The 13,359-nt window shown below is 35.3% G+C and overlaps 1 protein-coding gene across 6 annotated transcripts in view; it reads left to right on the top strand.

Annotated features, from left to right (window-relative positions):
- Positions 1 to 13,359, top strand: part of LRP1B (LDL receptor related protein 1B) — a 671,639-nt gene that overhangs the window by 475,021 nt on the left and 183,259 nt on the right. For all 6 annotated transcript variants that reach the window (XM_027900055.1, XM_027900058.1, XM_027900056.1 and 3 more), the window contains exons 24-28: positions 345 to 549; positions 2,847 to 3,011; positions 3,668 to 3,912; positions 10,738 to 10,869; positions 12,067 to 12,294. In XM_027900055.1, coding sequence (XP_027755856.1) covers positions 345 to 549; positions 2,847 to 3,011; positions 3,668 to 3,912; positions 10,738 to 10,869; positions 12,067 to 12,294 — 975 coding nt within the window. The remainder of the gene's footprint in view (positions 1 to 344; positions 550 to 2,846; positions 3,012 to 3,667; positions 3,913 to 10,737; positions 10,870 to 12,066; positions 12,295 to 13,359) is intronic.

Consider the following 13,359-nt stretch of genomic DNA (forward strand, 5'->3'; position numbering starts at 1 on the left):
TGTTGCTCTCCATGTGGACTCTGACCTTTATGGAAAGTTTCAGGGCTTTACTTACTAAAACATCAGAGACCTACAAATTTTTATTACTATGGAATTATTTTTATTTGTGTAACTGCCAAAATTGAACTTATTTTCAGCATTCTGTTGCATTTGTAAAGACAAAAGGTCACCTGGAACAAAGTGTTATCATCCATCAGATACAGATTAATCAATAATTCACTCTGAGAAGATATGGTAGACTTGTATGTCCGTGTTCACTATACCAGACTATGTATTAGCTCTTTAAGACTCTTTTTTTTTTTTTTCTTTTTTTTTCTTTTTTTTGTTTTCTTCCTCTTTTGAAGGTGTTAGTGCCATTGAGGTTGTGGTACAACATGGCCTGGCCACACCTGAAGGTCTTACTGTAGATTGGATTGCAGGAAACATATACTGGATAGACAGCAATTTGGACCAAATTGAAGTAGCAAAACTAGATGGCACCCTGAGAACAACATTAATAGCTGGAGCTATGGAACACCCAAGGGCTATTGCTTTGGATCCCAGATATGGGTAATTATAAAAATGTTACTGTTTCTTGTTGCAAAGCATTTCAAAGTTAGAGGTTTAAATGTGAGATTGATTGCCTTTTTTGCTGTGAGTTTCTAACTTTTCTTCAGTAATACTTGAAAGTATATTTTGAGTGATAAACAGTCCATTATTGAGGGGTTTTGTCCCAGTGAAAAGGGTTAAAAAACCATAAGTCATGAGATTCGCATATATCAACAGATATCTGTTTGTTGACAAATTACTTCCCTTGCCATTCGGTTATTTCATTTATTTTTTTTTTTTAAATCTGGATGATAGTAACTGGAACCTTTGGTCTAGCCTTCCTGTGTGGTTAATGGACAGATTTAAGTGTTGTCCAGGTGATTCGTCTCACTTAGAGTCTGATTTTTTTGGTGGGACTATAAAAATGTCATTTAGATGTTACTGGAAGACTAACAGCTGAGTGAGGTAAATCCCACTCTTTTTATTTGTTTCTCCATCTTTAAAATAGAGATAATGTTTGAGAGCTTCTGTCAGGATTTTTTTCTACCTGTTCATTAGGGATATCCTAAAAACCAGAATATTAGGTGATAGTCAATAGCTACATTGACTTCTCATAATTATTATTCTTTCAGAGAAGAAAAAAAAAAGGAAACAAAACAACAAACAACTAAAAAACAAAAACAACAAACCACCAACCACAAATTAATGTGGTGAAAAATAATACAAATTGTGAGTTTGCAGTTGTGATATTTAATTTTGGGAATATTTCATTTTAGGATTTGCTACGGTCTGTTGTATCTTCACTGAATATTTCTTTCTGAAATAAAGCTTTGAATATAAAAATAAAGGTCCCATATTCTGACACCTGAGATCTCTCTGGGACATAAGTTGTGAATTAGGATGTACGTGCTTTAAATGAGTAAGAATATTGCCCTCTCAGCTGAGGTAGTAGAAAGCTTATTTACAGAGTGCATTGCTTATCTATAGAGATCTTTGAAAAGAGGCATCTTGTTGGCAGAAAAATTGGCAGAGAAGTTGTTCAAATTAAATGGTTGGAAGGCAAAACAAAACAAAAAAACAAATCACCACTTGCTGAAACTGAAGGCTTAATCTGCCCCTTGAAAGACTGGAAGCAATTGATGCTACATTATGTTACAAGTAAGGAAAGAATAAAGTCTTTGAACTCAGATAGGAGTAGCTCCTCAACCTTTTCACAAATAAATATGAATAAACAAACACTGATGTGTTTTCGAAGCAAAGGGTTGTGTTAGGACTGCACAAATCTTGTATCCCAATAGAGATGTGAGTCCATAACTCCATTCCAACCTGCAGTGAGGCTGAGCATGTGTGTTCTCAGTCTACACATGCACAGATGTATTTAAAGTAAACTTTTATGCACAAACATGTGTGCCCACAGGCAAAAACTCAGCACTGAGACAAACAGCATCATCTGGTCTTACCTTGTTTAATCTCTCTGACTGTTCCGGTCAAAGGTCCTTTAGTGGGAAATATGAAAACTTGTCACAAGTTTAGTTGCAGTCTGACTGCCATTGGCTCTTTACAACTAATCAGAAGTTTTCCTGTCAAAAGTGTTATTTTCCTTTAACAAGTTAAAAAAGTTTGTGCGTTGAAAACTCGTATAAGCTGAAAACTGATAGAGTGTATTTTTGACCTTTTGGTGACGCTTCTTCTGACCTTTAGCAAGATACTACTTTAGTAATACAAGTGAAAGCTCTCCTTGTTGAAAAAACACTGGAGATAGTACCTAACTTGGGGAAACAACCATACAACACAGTTTTTCAGTTTTCTTGGGACTGATCTGTATAAAATTTGTTGAACACTCTTAATAATAGATAAAATTCTCTGGCTTAGCCTGTTCCTTGGTCTCTGCTACCTCAAATTACCTTTCTTCCCATTCTTCCCTCCCCATCCTTCTCATCTGTGGATTGCTTTCAAAGGCTTTCATTATAATTTCATTTAATGAGCTGGGTTTCTAATTATAGAGGGAAGGAAGACAAGCTGTTACTTGTATAAATGGACATGAAAAAGGGAATGCTGGTAAACTCCTAGTTTTTAAAAAACTTTCCTAATTTCATGGTTGCTCTAACACTAATAATGAAATATTACCTCCATGTTACCCTTTCACTTCAAGGAATTGATATAGTTGCCCAAATTGATCTATGTTTATTCCTTTTATTTAAAGCATGTAAACGTTTGAACCTTTTTTTCCAAATATTGTCTTATTAAACCATTTCAGATTGTTCTTGGTGCTTTGATATTTTCTTCTATCCCTTTTCTTTCCCTCTCCCTCTTACAAGGATTCTGTTTTGGACCGACTGGGATGCAAATTTTCCTCGCATTGAATCCGCTTCCATGAGCGGAGCGGAAAGAAAGATCATCTATAAAGACATGGATACTGGAGCCTGGCCTAATGGCCTGACTGTAGATCATTTTGAAAAAAGAATAGTGTGGACAGATGCCAGGTAAAGTGATAACAGCTTTCCTATTATCTCTTGATAAGCCCTTGTTCTTACATGCAGAAATGCGAAGTGCAGTGTAAGTGGAATGTAGTTACTTACATCATGGACATAAATCACTCCCTGGCAGTGGCCCTTCTTGGTCCAGATCCCAACCAACAGTGTGGTTTCCTGGCTTACCCTGGATTGTCACCACAAACTTTTCTGGTGATTTGGACTCTTGGCTGAACCTGACTGCCACCCCTGGGACCTGCTCTTGCCTCATTCAGGGGAGGGGGTGAATCTTATGCTCTTCCAGCTCTGGTATCATCCATGGCTCCTGTGCCTCAGAGAACAGTTCCCACATGTCCTCCCTGACAATTATCCATGGAAGGCCCAAGATAGTCAACTGTTCTTTCTCTAAGTTCGTCTGAAACTGACTTTCCTGTTGTATTTTTCACAGCAGGGATGTAAATTTAAACATTATCAAAGCAAGCCAGTATTTCATAACTCCAGTTAAACTATTAATATGAACTAAATCGTCTCTGAAATTAAAGGTTGCACTGTGAACATCCTTTGGTCTTACCAGTATGTAAGAGTAAATTTTTTATACATTTTGCCCAATTTCATAATGGTTCAAATGTTTATTTTTATGTAATCTTAAATTTGGGGTTATCTTGTAGGTCGGATGCCATTTATTCTGCACTGTACGATGGAACTGGCATGATAGAGATCATACGGGGTCACGAATATCTTTCTCACCCTTTTGCTGTTTCTTTGTATGGGAGTGAAGTGTATTGGACAGATTGGAGAACCAACACACTGGCAAAAGCCAATAAGTGGACTGGCCAGAATGTCAGTGTAATACAAAAAACAAGTGCTCAGCCATTTGATCTTCAGATCTACCATCCAAGTCGTCAACCACAAGGTGACTCTTTATAGAACGATTGATTATTGTTCCTATGACAGGGGAATAAGTATTCCTTTTATATATACATATCTGTGTTATTTGTAGAATAACTTATTATTGTCCCTATTAGGGGGAGAAATAGGCATTTTTAATATGAAATTTTATATGAATTTGTAAATGAATTTGCCTTGAACTGTTCTATTCAGCAATAAATGAAGGCAGGTGCATGCAACCCATGTAGCAGAAGTTTGTATGGAGTTCATATATATATATATATATATATATATATATATATATATATATATACTCTGCAAAATACCAATGCTGAAAAAAGAATTGAATGTGTATTTTTATTTGGGAGACATAACAAAACCAGTCACTATTTCATACATAGGTGTAGGAAATAAAAAATACCACTGGAGGATGACCTCCAATTAGTTACAGAATTTCCTAGGTTCTCTGGATAAATTTCAACTTTCCTCTCAGAAAGTTGATGTTAATAGAAACTACTTTAAAATTCATCTCATATACACTTGTTTGTTTGTTTTTTTTTTTAATATTGAGAAATGATATTTTGTTTTTCTTCTCACTCAGGATTCGTAGCGCTCAGTAAGCCATTTAAACTTTTATGTTAGTAGGTTCTGAGCAATCTCAATTTGAAAACATTAAATCCTGACAATATTGTATGGCTTTGTAAATGTCTGGAAACCTAGTTCTGCATCAGTTACACACGGAAAACTATGGATATAGCTCTAATGTAAATGAGTACCAACAAGTAAAATTCTCCCTCTAAACTAATAGTCAAAAAAATTTGAAGGATGCTCCCTAATAGCACATGTGGAAAAAAGGAAAGCAGTGAATACAACTCACTGCTAGTTTGTGAAGCTTCATGACAACTGTGATAAAGACTCACAGTGGCTTCCTCATCTACCTCACAGCAGGTGACATAGATTGTCAGGATACATTTTTCTCATGGCTTTATTTTAAAATAATAATGAATGTATGTTGAAGAAGAAGAATGTTTCTGGTTTACAGTGGTTGTCAAGTTCCTTGGACTTCATCACTTTTTGAAATAAGCCTCTTATTTCTCTGATTTTTATGAATTTACTTTTTAGGGCAGTGTCCTGTTCTAACAAAGCTGTCTGACTTCTAGACTGAAGAATATTTATGCTTAGGATATGAAAATATGAGTGGAGTAAATAGACACCTCTGCAAACCCCTTTCAAATAATGTGGGGTTTGGGGGCTTGTTTTTTTGGATTTGAGGGTTTGAGGTGTGTTTTTTTTTTTTTTTTTTTTTTTTTTTTTTTTTTTTTTTTTTTTTTTTTTTTTTTTTTTTTTTTTTTTTTTTTTTTTTTTTTTTTTTTTTTTTTTTTTTTTTTTTTTTTTTTTTTTGGCGGGGAGGGGATTTAATTTTTTTTTTTTTTTATAATTAGTCACTTGCTGAGCTTTGGGATTTGAGGAACTCCGCCCCATATTTCGTGTTATCAGAGTAGCAGTAGAGTTCCCATTAGCCTTTTCTTGCTGTCAGAAAAAGAACAACTATTTTCTGTTTGGACTGGGGCCAGGCAGCATCTTTGGAGAGAGTCTATAGCCTAGGGAGACATCAGTCAGCATTCCACAGTCACAGATATCTTGGCCTCAAGGCAAGTAAAAGCTGTAGAAGAGTTTTCAGCTGTTATTTGCCAGAATAAAGAAGTTCAAATATCAAGTTGTGTAATTGCAGGGTTTATTTTGTGATGTAGAAAACACTGGATTGTGATTTTATGATTGGCCTTTTGGGTTTGCTCTAAATTGTTCTCTTTCAATGGAAGAATTTTTTTTTTTCTGAATCTCCAGTACCTTGCTCTAATGGAACTAGAGAAAAACTGTGATACTATGCTGTAACTTCTTATTTTTCTTTTGAATTTGTAGCTATTTTTGAATAAATGAACAAGATATCATGCAGGTTAAAATCCCAAAATAAAATTAACAGTAGATTTACGCTGCAAACTGTCAGTATAGATATAGTACTGAAGGCTGAACATTTTTTAGTTGAATCTCCACAGGTCTACATCTGGGTCACCTATGTAGGTGAAAGTTTATTAGCTTTCAATAGATATCATGCAAGTTATTTTGATTGAAATGAAGTAGAGCAGAGCTAAATAAATTCCTGTAGCCTCAGGCATCTGGGACAGATGCTAATTTAAGGCAGTGAAGTTGCAGTGAGATATTTGTATGGATGATAAGTTCACCTGTCAGTAAATCACAGGGGATTGTGGAAACCTTCTTACTTAATGCAGAATATTCTCAGGAATATGAGCTTGAGACCCACTCATCTTCCCAGAACCAAAGCTGTGTGGCAGGAAGGCTGTTAACGAAGCAAACACAGGGTTTCTAGGAAGAACATTTTCTTTCAACTTGCTCCATTATATTAGAAATCCACTTGCTGCAAAGAGCAAGGTCTTCTATTTTAGTCACAAGATGTTGTACCAGGAGATGTACTGAGGATAGTGATAAGAGGGGTAAATATAGTGCTTTGGAAAGGATCACAACTTGAAAACAGAAAGCTGTGAATTTCTCACACATTCTCCATATTTTTTTTTTTTTTCATTTCTCAAGGGCATTACTTTAAAGTAAAAGGAAAACCAAAAAAAACCAAACATGAATTGGAATTATTTTCCTTTCTGCAAATCAAATTTTTATTTAAAAATCATAACAAGCAGTATAACAACTGTTGAATATAAAATATATTGGTAGCACTGGGCTCTTTTGTAATTAAAAAATGAAAAACATAGAGCTCCATAGCACTGTTTTGTTATAATATTCTGTTAAAGCCTAGATTGCCAGCTGTTTGAAAAACATGACTTTTTACAGCAATGTAGCTTAGAATGGGTAGATTTTTAAAAAATTTATTAGTTTGAGATTTTATCTCATCCTTGTGTACATCCTTTATTACTTCAAAACCAGCAGAAAGTGCTGTATATATATTATAAATCATGCAAAACACATACAATTTTTCTGAGCTTTAAACTGGGTTCCTTAATGCCTCATGAAAGTTCTATTTTTGCTTTAGGAGTTATAAATGCAGTCTTTCCTACCCTTGTCTTAACTCAGCATCGTGTCTTTGACAGTGGCTGATCAGGACCTAAAGGAAGGTGTGGACCTGGGGAAAGACAGCAGCCCATACAGGCTAAACCCATCAGCCTAAAATGGTGTTTTTTGTTCTTTAAAGGCTTGGATTTATTCTTCTTGTATGAATTCTTCTAGTTGACATATTGTCTACAACTTTTGGGGCAGGTGGTCCAGGTGTGTAACTGTTCACTGTGTGATGGAGGAGCTCATCTTGCTTGTTTTGACCCCCAATAGTTGATAACAAGAGCTTCAGAATTACCATAAAGTTATCATACCCTACACAATGGCATATCATGAAGAATTGGGCTAACTTTGCCCTAATAACATTCTTGTTTGTTTAGCTTCACGGTGATATGTAAATTTTTGTTAGGTAGTATGTTGACTAATTCTTAAAGTGAATGATTACAAACTGGAATAGGAATAGTGATTAGAGGAAATAGTTATTTTTTTTTAGAACACGTTTTCTGATATCTGTCCTAACCTGCAAATTTCCAAGATCCAGTGCTAAAATAATCAGGTATGCTCTGGTGGTATAAAGATTTTAACTTGGCTGACTTCGGCCTCGTGAAAAGCAAGGCTATTGAAATTACTGAAAGTGAGCAGAGGATTAGATCTATAGCTGGTTTTAAATATGAGAGGGAAATGATTATCAGCAATTTAAAAGGACCCTTTTGATGTAACTGTAGTGCATAAATTTGAAGATGTGGGCAGAATTTAATCATGTTGTGCAGCATTAAAGTATAAGATCAAACCATGTCTTGCTAATCTGATGCCATGAAGGGACAGGTTCAGTATGAAGTTAATGGGGAGGGTAAGTTGGTCCACAGTGAATGAGCATTATTGAGAGGTTGTCAGAGTAACTGTTCATTTGTCAGCTGGTGATGGAATGTCTGAGGGGTTTTTTTTAAGGGTTACTGGTCAAGAAAAATAAATGTTTTGTTTAAATAAAATTGGAGAGCAGTCAAGAAGTGATGACAGAGTGACATATGCATGTCTGTGCTCAGTACTGTAAGAGAAATAGAATGACAAGCAATCAGCAGTGGAAATCAATTAAATTATGCAAAAGGCTGGCCACTTGGTGAAAATGCCAGTTCTGTGGGTTTCTATGATCAAAAGGAAAATACATTGCTGGAAATTTTTAGAAAAGGAATAAAGAAGTACAGATAGTGAACTGTGGTGCTGTATGAATCCATATTACTCACACATCTGGAATACCATATACAAATCATATAAAAAGTATTGAGAAAGCTGGACAGGCAGGTCAAGATTATGGGAAGGGGTTTGGTCTGAGAACAGGTAGGCTGGTACTGTTTGAAATACAACTCATAGACAGACTTCTGTATGATGGCAGTCTGTGAAATCATAAATGGCATGGAAAAGATGAATAAGGAATGGTTATGTGGTTATTCAAAATAGAAATAGAAGAAAGCATTAGAATTAGCACAAGGAAATAAAAGCCACATTTTAGAGAGTGAAAGCAATAACATATCCATGTGCTTTCAGGAGAATTATATTTTATTAGAAAATAAAGAATGGGCTTAGCTGTTACTCAGTGAGAGCAGTATGAATATGAAAGGAATATATAAATATGTGCTGCTAGAAGCAATTTTTAGATTATGGTAGTTTGCTCCCAGAGTTGTTCACTCATGTGGAAACAAACACATCTGCTTTAGAACACTTCTTTTTCCACCAGTTTTATATTCCATGCTAAATGAAGGGAATTGTGAGGGGAATTGTGATGTGAACAGACAGTACATGAATTGTACTGACTCCTCTTCGTGGATACTTGGAGCAGACTGGAACCACAGCTTCAGTGGAGAAAAATAATATGCACTACTTGCACCAAAAGACAAGTTGTATTTATTATTTTTAAGCCCTGAATAAATCATTGTCACAGATGGCTGTATGCATATAGACAACACACAAAACACTGTTGTGTGTTGCTGGCAAATAAATTAAAGGAAATTCTGTTTTACCAAACATAAGACTAAATTTTAAATCTTGCAGCAGCAGTGTTAAAAATGTCAAAAAATTGCAGGAGGTTGAATCACTAGATGGTTTCTTAGATCCCTTACAACCTAAATGATTCCATGATCTTCTTAATTGGCTCCTTGAACCTTGTTAACTTCAATGTTGTTTCCTTAAAGTCATGGGTTTTGACTTCCACACAAACTTGTGAAAAGAGATCACCCCCAATATTCCAGTGTTGTTACTACAGACACAAGAAAAGTGATGTTAAATAAACATCTCTGTGTTGTAGTTTTTGGAAAAGGCAGAATCAAGTACAGTCACCCCATGAGGATAATGAGGTGTTTAGAGTCTATTAGCAGTCAAAGAAGATATTAAGTCATTAAGCAGCAATAAATATTTTTAAGCTTATTGGGCCAGATGACGTTTTGTCAGAGGTTTAGGAGATCTGACAGAGAGGATATGGGATGCTGCTTTTGATAAACTTTTGGGACAAACTAAAGGCTGAGAGAGTGCTAAGTGCTGCCAGTGCTTAAAAGGGGCAAAGGGGATGACTGTAAAACACTAAAACCCTGGGATTTTTTTTTTTTTTAGAATCGTGACGGAATTTCATTAGCCTGTTTAACCAAGGCTTTGAAAGTTTCATCCTTCTCATAATACTGGTTAGACAAGTGAGTAGTTAAAGGGTCCAGGAGTCGGTGGATAAATTTAAGGAAACAGTGAGGAAAAAAATTGTTCTTTAAAGCAGACTTTGATTTTTGTCTTCAAATTTTAGTGTTTGAGCTAAATTTATTTTGCAAAATCATACATCAGATTTCTCTAGTCGTCTAATTATTTGTGTTGCAGGCACAGTACTGGAGGAATATATTCTAAACTAATTGGTTTTGATAGTTATAAATTTGTCTTTATGAGTCCGTCATTCCCACTTTCCATCAGTGTTAATTTTCAAAGTTATATTTTTAGTAAAAGGGGAAATCAACGTTGCTTTCTGTTTATGCCTGAAATTTCTCTTCAGCAGTGCTTTAGAGCTGTGTGTGTATAATAATGAAGATAATAAGAACAGTTTCAAGGTTTTGTAAGGCTAAGAGGTCTTCTCCAGTCAGCTTTCTTTCTGCTCTTTGTATAAGGTGTGCTAAAATTTGATTTAAGGAGTGAACTATAGGAAACTACTTGTGAAAAGCTACACTTAGGAGAGGTTTTTCTTTAAGAAAAGTAGAAATACTTTGCCATGTCTTTTTTCAAGTTATCTTTGCTTGTTAGATTTCCATCTAATATTCTGGCAGAGAGAGGAAATTGAGAGGAAACATTGAATTTGCCAAAGTTCATCTCATATTCTAAGCTTTGACTAAGCTTTCACAAAATTAAATCTGCTTTTCAGGTCCTCATCATGCTAACATTTGTTTAATCCAATATGTCCTTATTAGGAGTGTAAAATTCCATACATTTAAATCTTGTGAATAGGGTGCAAAATTAATATCTTCCTGGGAAAAGTATGTCCAGTGGCTTCATGAGGTGACAATGATAAATTTTGTGGCTGTATTAAGAACAACAACAACAAAAATTAAAAATATGTGTTCTTGGGTGAGTTGAATATCAGCCTAGAAAAAGCGTTTAGAGCACAAGCCCAGTTTATCACTGAGGCTGTGTTTGTCTTTCAGTAGAATAATTACCACTTTCTCACTGGTGTAGCTCATGCCAGTGTGACAAACCTAAATTCTAAAAGGTGTTCTTGCTTTTTGTGTGTCTCATTATTCAATTTTAGCTTCCAATCCATGTGCTGCTAATGAGGGCAGAGGTCCATGTTCACACATGTGTCTGATCAATCACAACAGGAGTGCTGCCTGTGCCTGCCCACACCTGATGAAACTGTCTTTAGACAAGAAAACATGTTATGGTAAGTTTTCCCCACCAAAGCCTGACCACTGTATTGATTTTAGAATTTTGAGCTGGGCCAGTTAATCTTAAACACAATCTCTGCAGCGCTTTTTAATGGTATGTTTTAAAGGGGCGTCTACTTTTTGAGAGTCAGTAACTTAGCCTCATAATTGAGGTCTGTGGTGCTTTGATATTTGCTACCACAGCCATTTCTTTGTGCTGTTTCTGTGTGTGATGTGTTGGCAAAACTTATCTCTGCAAACCAGAAAGCTTTGTACTCTCATGTGCGTCATCCGAAAATTATGAGTCAGGTAAGCTGAATAACAAAAAGGTACTTAATAGCTTAAATCTCTACCTGTTCTAGAGTTGCCTTGGTTTCATTTTCAAGGTTTAGAAAACAAAGCGTAAATGTTAGGTGTGCAGCCTTGCAGGGAAGTTAAAAAAACAACCAAAACAATTACAATAAACACTTTTAAGCTTTAAAAGCCCTCAAAATGTCAAATAATTGTGTGTATTATCTGTAGAACCTTGTACTAAATTACTCTTTTCAGTGTTGATTAGTAACGTTTAGGAAATAAAAAAAAGATGTTGTTGCTTCAAGGATATTGCAGGGAGAAAAAAGTTACTTTTACTGTTCCTTTGCAGGCATTTGCTCCAATAATTTAGACTTTTGAGGTTTAAAAGGAGAACTATGTTTTTCCTTTAATGTGTCATCCTTTTTCTTTAGTGTAGCTGTAAATTAGAAGAATCAATTTGCCCTTTTTGTTCCACGTATTTGCCTTTCACTGCCTACACACACCTTGCAAAACTTCCCTGCTACAGTGAGTCCCTGTCCCCTGCAGATACCAAATGTTGGTGTCTGACCTGATGTGCAAGTGAAACTATTTCTCTGAGTGGGCAAGGCAGGGAAAATTTTTTTACAAAAAAACATTTCAGCATTTTTTTCTTACGCATTCATGAGATTGATTTAGCAGTGTGGTAACACCACGTACATCTTCCAGAATTGTTATATTTTTCCCGTGATTTTTATGCTCTTTACACATTGTTTCTCAAGTGTCACTTGAGAGCAGGTTTTCTGGAGATGTTTAATCACTCATATAAACACTCTTTACACATTTGTAAAGTGATCTCAAATGAATGACTCGGGTTTCTTTTAGAGATGTAAAGAGGATGAGGAATAATGTTTTCCTTTTTTTTTTTTTTTTTTTCCTAACAGAAAGAAAGAAATTTCTACTCTATGCAAGACGTTCAGAAATAAGAGGGGTGGACATAGAAAACCCATATTTCAACTTCATCACAGCCTTCACTGTTCCTGACATCGATGATGTGACAGTCATAGATTTCGATGCTGTTGAGGAACGCTTATACTGGACTGATGTGAAAACACAGACCATCAAACGTGCCTTCATCAATGGGACTGGCTTAGAAACCATTATTTCAAGAGGTAAATGGCATAGCATTGAAGCAAAAATAATTAACTCTAGGTAAATGTGAGTTGTAAGCATGCTAAAATACGGGCATGCAAGTTCTCAGTCAGTGTACCTTGCACTGGTATTGGATAATTGATCTAAACAATAAGCAAGCAGAATTATTTTCTTTTATTTTATTGATTCATAATTCAATTTTATGTAAACAAATTGGGATGTAATTTTAACCTTGATTTTATGCAAGATTGAAATGTGTAGTGAAAAAGGGAAATAATATTTTCAGGAGGAGGTAGAAATAATAAAGATAAAAAGCATGAGAAGCATAGTATCCTGTCATAGCTTTTTGTTGAAGTATTTCCTATGTCCTACGGATTTCCTATGTCCTTTGGCTAACTCTGCTGACCTAGCAAAGAAATTAGCTCTGTCAGAACTGTTTTTTTTTCTTTCCAGTCCATGTAGATCTTTCAACTTTGGCACCACTGGAGAAACACACAATATGGTAGAATTGTATTTTTGGTAATACTGATGTAACAGATTTTTTTCTGTGCAGAATATGTTCAGAAGTACAGAAATTTCATGAAATATAAAGTCTATACCTGATTGGTTCAACCCTAGGTCAGTAGCTCTGGTATTAAATTGACGCAATTCATTGTCCTTGGTAGTGTTTGTTTGATTGTTCATTCAAAATCGACTATCTGAAGGCAAATTTTACTCACTCTGGTTCCCCAACTGTTAAATGTATGCGTGAAGGGGAAAAGAAATAACTCAGTTGTGCAAGATCAGACCTTTTCTGATTTTGTGAACAAATAAATCAAATAGTTTATTTTCTGGGGGACTTCAGAAAGTTAATTAAAGCTCTGCCCCTTGTGTCGCTTTAGAAGAAATTAGTTCTGTATTAGCACATTTTGGAAAATGATTGGACCAATATGACAATATCCCCATTTGGCTATGCAGATTGATGAATTCATTTATTTTGTGTGGCTAACCTTTTATTTTTTTTTAACCCTGCTGTCTCAGAGACAACTTTATTAACAATTAGGCATGATTTCAGTCCCAATATTGAGAACAAGGTTTACTATGCC

Source organism: Empidonax traillii, unplaced genomic scaffold (genome assembly GCF_003031625.1).
Source record: "Empidonax traillii isolate 1590-97213 ecotype Southwest subspecies unplaced genomic scaffold, ASM303162v1 scaffold702:size1046427, whole genome shotgun sequence".
Classification (NCBI taxonomy): Eukaryota; Metazoa; Chordata; class Aves; order Passeriformes; family Tyrannidae; genus Empidonax; species Empidonax traillii.